The 9,113-nt window shown below is 44.9% G+C and overlaps 1 protein-coding gene across 1 annotated transcript in view; it reads left to right on the top strand.

Annotated features, from left to right (window-relative positions):
- The first annotated feature begins 240 nt into the window (after positions 1 to 240).
- Positions 241 to 9,113, top strand: part of SUCLG1 (succinate-CoA ligase GDP/ADP-forming subunit alpha) — a 44,604-nt gene continuing 35,731 nt past the window's right edge. The window contains exon 1 of the mRNA XM_063457617.1: positions 241 to 427. Coding sequence (XP_063313687.1) covers positions 394 to 427 — 34 coding nt within the window. The 5' untranslated portion in view covers positions 241 to 393. The remainder of the gene's footprint in view (positions 428 to 9,113) is intronic.

Raw genomic sequence — 9,113 nt, 5'->3', positions numbered from 1 at the left:
CGCTCTCTCCCAGCTCTCCGCCTCTATCGTTATTGCCATTGAAGCAGAAATTACGTTCAGAAAGGGGAACTACACTTCCCGGCATGCATCGCGCAGCGCTTCTATCCGCGCGTTCCTTCTCTATGGTGGAAGGCTTTCCGTTGCTGACGTTGCTTAGCTGCCCTTTCTGTTTGAAGCCGTATTTAAATAAACGATTCGCCGTTTCTGTGCAGTGTATTTCACAGCCGGTCCTGTCTTTCCCCCCAGCTCCTGGCTGAGTGTGTAGCCCGCCCACACATTGCACTTTGTATTCAGGCACTGCCTCGGGCAGCCCGGGGCCCTGCTCTCAGGACCCTCCCTCCTCTCTGCTCTGCTCTCCCAGTCAGGGGCTGTCATTGGTGAAGGACCCGCAACATGCTGCACGGACGGATTCTCGGGCGCCTTGTCGGTAGGTGGCCTGGGAGGGTGCTGTCACTGATTGCACGGTCTCGGCAGAGCTGGAGCTCAGTGGGGATTAGTAACTCCCCATGCAGTTTCAGACAGGTGTGGGGGGCTCTCCATGCAGTGACAGGGGGGGGCTCTCTATGCAGTTTCAGACAGGGGGGGTCTCTCCATGCAATGACAGTGGGGGGAGGCTCCCCATGCAAGGGGGGGGGGATATCAAAGCAGTTTCAGACAGGGGGGATCTCTCCATGCAGTTTCAGACAGGGAAGGGGCTCTCCATGCAGTTTCAGACAGGGGAGGAGGGGGCTCTCCATGCAGTTTCAGACAGGGGGGGGGGCTCTCCATGCAGTTTCAGACAGGGGGGGGCGGGCTCTTCATGCAGTTTCAGACAGGGGGGGGGGGGCTCTCCATGCAGTTTGACAGGGGAGGAGGGGGGGGGGGGGGGCTCTCCATGCAGTTTGACAGGGGAGGAGGGGGGGGGGCTCTCCATGCAGTTTCAGACAGGGGAGGAGGGGGGGGGGGCTCTCCATGCAGTTTCAGACAGGGGAGGAGGAGGGGGGGGGGGCTCTCCATGCAGTTTCAGACAGGGGAGGAGGGGGGCTCTCCATGCAGTTTCAGACAGGGGAGGAGGGGGGCTCTCCATGCAGTTTCAGACAGGGGAGGAGGGGGGGGGGGGCTCTCCATGCAGTTTCAGACAGGGGAGGGGGGGGGGCTCTCCATGCAGTTTCAGACAGGGGAGGAGGGGGGGGCTCTCCATGCAGTTTCAGACAGGGGAGGGGGGGGGGCTCTCCATGCAGTTTCAGACAGGGGAGGAGGGGGGGGGCTCTCCATGCAGTTTCAGACAGGGGAGGAGGGGGGGGGCTCTCCATGCAGTTTCAGACAGGGGAGGAGGGGGGGGGCTCTCCATGCAGTTTCAGACAGGGGAGGGGGGGGGCTCTCCATGCAGTTTCAGACAGGGGAGGGGGGGGGGCTCTCCATGCAGTTTCAGACAGGGGAGGAGGGGGGGGCTCTCCATGCAGTTTCAGACAGGGGAGGATGGGGGGGGGGGCTCTCCATGCAGTTTCAGACAGGGGAGGGGGGGGGGGCTCTCCATGCAGTTTCAGACAGGGGGGCTCTCCATGCAGTTTCAGATAGGGGGGCTCTCCATGCAGTTTCAGACAGGGGGGCTCTCCATGCAGTTTCAGACAGGGGGGCTCTCCATGCAGTTTCAGACAGGGGGGCTCTCCATGCAGTTTCAGACAGGGGGGCTCTCCATGCAGTTTCAGACAGGGGGGCTCTCCATGCAGTTTCAGACAGGGGGGCTCTCCATGCAGTTTCAGACAGGGGGGCTCTCCATGCAGTTTCAGACAGGGGGGCTCTCCATGCAGTTTCAGACAGGGGGGCTCTCCATGCAGTTTCAGACAGGGGGGCTCTCCATGCAGTTTCAGACAGGGGGGCTCTCCATGCAGTTTCAGACGGGGGGGGGGGGGGGGGGCTCCATGCAATGGCAGAGTTATGGGGGTCAGGGGGTTACTGGGGGCTCTGCAGGTATTGGGAGCTGGAACCTTCCTGCACAGGGAATGAGTGATATGTACAGGTATATTGGTGGGATATAGGTGCTACAGGTACATTGCATGTATATGAGTACAGGTCTCCTGGTGAGGTAAGTTGTGTCAGGCATTGGGGCTGCAGGTATATTACATGGGTGGGAGTACAGGTCTAGTTGTCGCTTAAATGAGAGTTAAAATCTGTATAGTCATGCATGGCCTAGGCCCTAGGGATTAGTTGGAGTTATTTTCTGGATGCAGGGCAGTTGTTGGTAGCTTGCATTGGGTTATTCGTGTAGATGACCGATCTGGGACTTTTTTTTTTTTTTGTCAAATAGAACTGTGAATACCTAAAAGGTATCAGGTTTTGGGGGTATTTAAAAGGTGGAGCAATGGATAAGCAAATATGGCAGGTTAATAACTTTGTAGGATATTGTAGTGTACACAGGATTTACTTAAATTCCGTCAAGTCTGATCTTGAGGCAATGAGACTTTAGAAGTTGATCTGTAGAGAAAAGGTATTCATTGTGTTTACGGAGCAAAGAGCACAATAAAAAGCTTTCGTATACTAGATTACCTTGTTGAGGTCTTGGGGTTTCTAGCCTTGTCGGGATCCCAAGCAGAATGGAGATGAGTGAAAGTAGAAGGTTGTGAGTCCTGATAAAGCGTGCCTAGTGGATCAAACAATGCTTTTATTGTGCAATCTATATAAAAAAAATGTATACTTAATGAATGTGTTAACCTTAACAGTTTATTTTTTATAAACACCGCTAATTGAAATGGATATTTGACAGCCTTACTCAGGGATACATGGCAGTATAAGTTAGAGGTCGAGGACATGCAAGGTTGTCATTGGCTTAAAAGTTTAACTAATTGCTGATGTAATTGTGCAGAAGTATACTAGATTTGAGGTAATTCTGTATTTTCTCATAACTTTAAATGCACCGCATGATCCTCCAAGCATGAACAGGGTTATTCACTAAACTGTTTAAATTGACAGCAGCTGATATAAATTTCTACACAGCATAGTTCTGGCTGTGTATTAGGATTGGCAGACAGCGCATGTCAGTGCCTGACTGCTGTGTGTGTGTGTGTGCGTGCGCGCGCTACATGCACAATTGGAACAACATTAAAGGGACACAATAGTCACCCAGAACACTTCATCTCATTGAAGTAGTCTGGATGCAGTGCCCTGCAATAATTACATTGTAGGCTTAACTCCACCTCCTGCATGATAGAGGTGTAGAGTCGATTAACGGGCTCTTTAGCTGTGTTAAAAAAAACAAAAAAAAACTATCCAATAATCAAACAAAGTTTTGAGGAATAAAAAAAAAAGTATAACAAAAAGAGGGGAGAAAGGCAGTATTGAGATAAAAGTAATTTTAGAGATTTGTGATTGAAAGTGCCTTCCTTGAATGATAGCCTCTTGTAGGTACTTGCATTTCAGAAATGTATTGGTAGATTCTGTTAAGGACACAGTGATATCTATTGCTGTGATTGAGCAAAATACTGGGCGCAAGAGAATACTGAGAACAGGCAGCAGCTGAAATAGCCTGCCCTTCGGTGGGTCCCCGCTCAGTTCTCAAGCTGGTTTCAGCTCATCTTGTGCCATTACAGAGAGAAAATCTCTGAAACATATCAGACTGGTCCCACCCATACGGGCAGTCCAGATCCAAAATGCCAGCAAGTTCCCTCTGCACGAGAGATACAGCAACCCCAGACGATAGTTTCAGCCTTGTGAGGCATAGCTGATATCTCTCTAGGCACCGTGAGCAAGTGGTCCACGTCTGGATTACCCTTTAAACTTATGGAGAGCAAAATACTGGGTGCAAGAGAATACTGAGAACAAGCAGCAGCTGAAATAGCCTGCCCTTCGGTGGGCCAGTTTATTTATAGTTATGGTGCTTGGGCTAGGTTGGATAGTAAAAGATTAGACCATAGAAATCCCGTCAAAAATACTTTTCTAAAATCGTTTCACCATGAAAGAGTAAATAAACACTGAAGTTCAGTCACAATTCTAAATATAGTCATGAAATGGGAAATCTACTTTTTTTGAGAACTGGAGAGTTTTTATTTAACTCTTGAAATATATAGCTGAAAATACATTCAATTAGCTTGCCTTTTACTGTTAATATTTCTTTTTTCTCTAGATGAGGAATTATCTAACGTTTCCCCAGCCTCCTGATAGCAACTGACTGTTTATATGAATAGCTTAAAGGGACACTCCAGGCACCCAGACCACTTCTGCCCATTGGAGTGGTCTGGGTGCCAACTCCCACTACCCTTAACCCTGCAAGTGTAATTATTGCAGTTTTCATAAACTGCAATAATTACCTTGCAGGGTTAACTCCACTAGAGGGCACTTCCGTGTCCATAGCACAGGAAACCTGTGCTAGAGCGTTGCTGGACGTCCTCACGCTGTGTGAGGACCTCCAGCGTCGCTCAATTCCCCATAGGAAAGCATTAAAGGAGAGCTTTAATGCGCATGCGCAATAGGTTTCCTCAGCCGGCGGGCGGGATCAGTCTCGCCCACTGGCTGACATAATCACTGGGAGGAGCGGCCGCGACCCGAAACCACCGCCGAGGGACATCGGCGGGGTCTCAGGTAAGTGACTGAAGGGGTTTTCACCCCATCAGCTACCAGGGGATGGGTGGTGGGAATACAGAAGGGGACCTGCAGTGCCAGGAAAACGGATTGTTTTTCTGGCACTGGAGAGTCCCTTTAACATAGTTCTAGTCTTGAAAATGTATATTCCATATCCTGCATTTTAATTTCGTAACATTCCAGCCTTGTTTTGTATTCTATAACTGTAGTTTTTTTTTTTTTTTGCCAAATAATAAAGTAATCCATGGCTGTTTAATTCCTGAATTATGGCATAACCTAATATTGAACTAAAAGTTAGCTACTGTTTGTGGCTTTTTTTTTTAATTTTTTATTTATTGATTTTTATTTTCAGTTACATGCTTTGCTATGCAGAGTAAATACCGGTAAGTTTACGTTTACAATTCTGTATGCACAGGGCATGTACAGCAGTGCTGGAGAAAATGCCTGAGTTCACATGTGCAGCATGGGACAGTGAAGTTGCAGCAGCGTAGCAATACTGTGAATGAAAGTGAGGGATTTTTTTTCTTTTAATTTCCTTTGTTTTTATACATATTTCTTCTGCATTACACTTCTATAGCATTTACTGGAGTAAAAAAAAAACAAGAACTACTTACCTGTAAGTTCCTCGATAACTTATTTTGTCTCTAAAACTGTTTCATGCATTTGTGATCTTCAATCCATGCACACAAAATAATATTGACATCTACTTTTTAAACATGTCCTGGAAAGATTTTATTTTTAGATTTGTCATAGGGTTCTCTAGGGATTCGACCGACAGGAAGGCACAGTGTGCCTTTCCCCCCCCCCCCCCCCCCCCCCTTCTTCCAAGTGCTGAGAGATTCCAGTAATGGTTTACTTTTCAAGGTTTAGATTCGTGAATGGAGTGAGGAAACAAAGTGCTTACAAATCATCTGTATGTACTGCTGGTAGTAAGAGATGTAAAACCATCCCGGTGAACTTTGCTCTGGTTCTTGTGTCACCTTTGAAACAGAAAGCTGCTTGCAGGGATTCTTACTGCCCTCTGTACTATTCCCTGACAAAAACAGGTTTTAACCTGCATGCTGTGTTCAATAATTGGGAGTGTTTTTTTCTTTCTTCAAAGGTCGGTCACCAACACCACTATCTGTGTATATAATACCACACTTTTCTTAACTAAAGTGTTAAATAAAAGGTCCATAGGCCTGACTTGTATATCTGGTCTTCAGACCTAGAATGCAGTGAGAATTTTCGATAACCACACTAACAGACGACCACACTCCTGCAGACGACCCAGTAGTGGGTAGTTCCATCTCTCTCTGCTTCTGCGTTATGCTTTACTTAAAGGGACACTATATAGTCCCCAGAACTAGTACAGCTTAATGTAGTGGCTCTGGTGTCTATAACCTGTCTCTGCAGGCATTTCAGTGTAAACACTGCCTTTTCAGAGGAAAGTGTTTACATTGGTTCCTAGCAGCACCTCTAGAGGCAGTCACGCAGACAGTAACTAGAGGTGCCCCCTGTGTCACTGCTGCACAGCGTCTCCACGCGCTACAAGGAGATGCTAAACCTTCCCCTTAGAGAATCATTGATTTAATGCCTCTTTATGAGGAGATGGTGATTGGGGCAGAGTGTCGTTTTACAGAGTTAATATAACTAAATAAAAAACAAAATAAATTTAATAAAGGAAAATTATATTGTAGGTGTTTTGAGGGGACTCGGGAATGCACACAAAAAGAGGGTTAGGAATGCTTGTGCAGCCCCCTGCCTAATTTGTGTTTCAGTGATTTTTACGGCAAAAAAGTGCATCTGACATTGCCCATTACTGTGAATTTCGTAATTATGGAAATCTGTGCAATTTTGATTTCATTGATCACAAACCTCACTTTACAGCTTTATTTCTGTGGAGCTTGTTTATATTTATTTATATTACTGTTGGATGTGTAATTACTGTTTAATTGTGTAAAACTCAGACATTACACACTGTGATTTTGTGCTATACATCTCTAATATTCCTATATGCATTGCAGATTACTGTGAGTTTCACTGCTGTAAAGCTCTGGAATGCAGATTTTTTTTTTTTTTTTGTCCATGCTATGATTTTTTTTTTTTTTTTTTTTTGTGTGCGCTTTTTTGTGATGCGGGGCTGGAGTGACGTTATATTCTGGCTCCTGTCATTACAGCAGGGAATGCAAGGGAGCAGAGCCCGAAGATTACTGCTTCCTGGGCCAGACAATCGCCCCCTTGCTCCCTGGGTTGGCCAGCTACTTCCATACATCCTCGGCCAGCCGCCCACCTCCCCTGAACGGTAACTGGCTGACAAATCCCAGGCGCCAGGACAAAATTCCTAGGTGCCATGGCGGCCTGGCACCTGGGATTTGTCGAGCCCTGGGGTACATGCTTGGTATTAGGACCTTGTTAGATTCTAAGATCCTGTTTATAACAGTCAAGTGGATGCAAAGCAAATCTATATATGATAACAATTGCCTTTCTTTTTAAATGAATAATGATAATTTATCCACATGAAGAAGTAATGGAGAGGTATAGCAAATATATTTTTGATTATTTTTTTAGACTTTTTAAATCCTGTTAAAATCAGGCAATTGGAAAGCATCTTTTGTATTTATCTCTTTTTATTATTTCACAAAGTACCAGGCAAATGCAGGCAGCCTTCCCTGTGCAGTGCTTGTATCTGAATGCTCCCAGTAAATTGTTTTACAAGTGTTATTGGCAGTGCTTCAGTTTCCGCACAGTCTGTAGTTTGAATTTGCATTTTTCCCCAGATTGTTAATTCCCTGCTTATTTACTGTGTTTATCTGTAATTACTTTTCAAAAAGCTGTGCAATTCGTTGTCTTTGCTTCTCACATTTTGTGTGATTTATCAGTCTCGTGGTTGTCTTATAGTATATTTTTAAGAAGAGAACGTTAAAAAAAAGTTTTGTGAAGTCAAGTTCCTTGTAGAATTTGCAGGAGGGATTAACCGTTAATTTGTAGTGAATTGGAAACCAAACTACAAAATTTAAAGCAAATGGGGCGGGGGGGGGGGGGGGGGGGAATAAATCTAAGATTCTAAAGTGGCACTTGCTTTTCACAACTCATGAATTTCAAGATTATTAAAGGGATACTATAGTGCCAGGAATACAAAGCTGTATTCATGGCACTATCGCACCCCCTGCCGCCTCCTTTCCCTCCCGGTTAAACAAAGGGTTAAAAGCCCTTTATTTACTTACCTTATCACACAGACGATGTTCCTTGGTGCTGGGCTCACGCTCTGCCCCTAAAGTCCTGCAACGAGTGGGCGCTAATGCGCATTAGACCTCCCCATATAAAAGAATTGAATGAATTATTTTCTATGGGGCAAAATCTGACACTGGGTGTCCTTATGCAGGACGTGAGGACGTCCAGCGCCATAGTGGCTGTCTGGTAGTTACTGCAGTTATACTATTAATTTTCTCTGCCATCACCTCCAAATTCCTCTGCTACCTCTTTTCTTATCTCCCCCATTTTAACCTTTAGATTGTAAACTCACAGGCAGGGCCTTTTTGTACTGGTATTTTTATACTGCATTGTCTTTTTTCCAATTGTACAGCGCTGCGGAATATGTTGGTGCTTTATACATTCCAGTTATAATAATTCTAAACAGGCCCCTCCAGTTTTATGGGGATGTTGATATAGCTAGACAATAAGGCTCTCAAATATATAGAATTTTAATGGTGAATTTCACAGGCTGTGTGTTTCCTACAACTTCAAAGACTCCACATTTTTCTGCTGCATTTGCAGAGTACAGCAATATCCCACTTGTACACATTTGACAAATTATTTGGGGGACATTGGAGACAGTCTGCTTGATTTCCAGAGATTTGTGGTAAAACTATTTATATCCCCCTATCTGTTTAATCTACTTTGATACTATTTTCACATTATCCAGTTCTAATTAGTTGCTGTAAAAGTCAGTCACAGTGATAACAAGTTTATCTGGCAAACAGACATGTCATCACAGTGATTGTTAGGGAGCCTGGAGGCCAGTCTCTCATTATTTCAAGGCTGCTTCAATGGACTGCAGAGAGTCCTGACCTCAACTACATTGATCAGCTTTGGGAGGAATTTTAACACCTGTCATGAGCCAGGCCTTCTCATCCAATTTCAGTACCTGACCTTGCAAATGCTCTTTTGGCTGATTGGTCAGAAATTCCCACAGACAAAATCCAAATCTTCGTAAAGGTGTGTGGTAAGAGGGGACAACTCCATAGTAATAAACATGGCTTTTGAATGCAAGGTCCAACAATCTCATCCAAGTATGATGTCCCCTCCCCTGTCCCATACAGCTCGGGAAAATGTTAGGGATCGACCGATATAGAAAATTATTATTTTTTTGGAGCTGATACCGATAATCTGTAAACTTTCAGGACGATAGCGGATAGCTTACCGATATCTGATATTCTGTACATTTACTGTTTTGAGGGGAAAAAATGTTTTTTTTTTTTTTGCTAATCTTTTTTTAATTAAGTGGTAAATGCACAAAATATACATGCCAGTCAGATTTTTTTCATGTTTTCAAGAATATTTATATGTGTGTGTGTAGT

The sequence above is a fragment of the Pelobates fuscus genome, chromosome 6 (assembly GCF_036172605.1).
Source record: "Pelobates fuscus isolate aPelFus1 chromosome 6, aPelFus1.pri, whole genome shotgun sequence".
Lineage (NCBI taxonomy): Eukaryota > Metazoa > Chordata > Amphibia > Anura > Pelobatidae > Pelobates > Pelobates fuscus.
The sequence above is the reverse complement of the archived record's forward strand: the minus strand, read 5'-3'. Positions and strand labels throughout refer to the sequence as shown.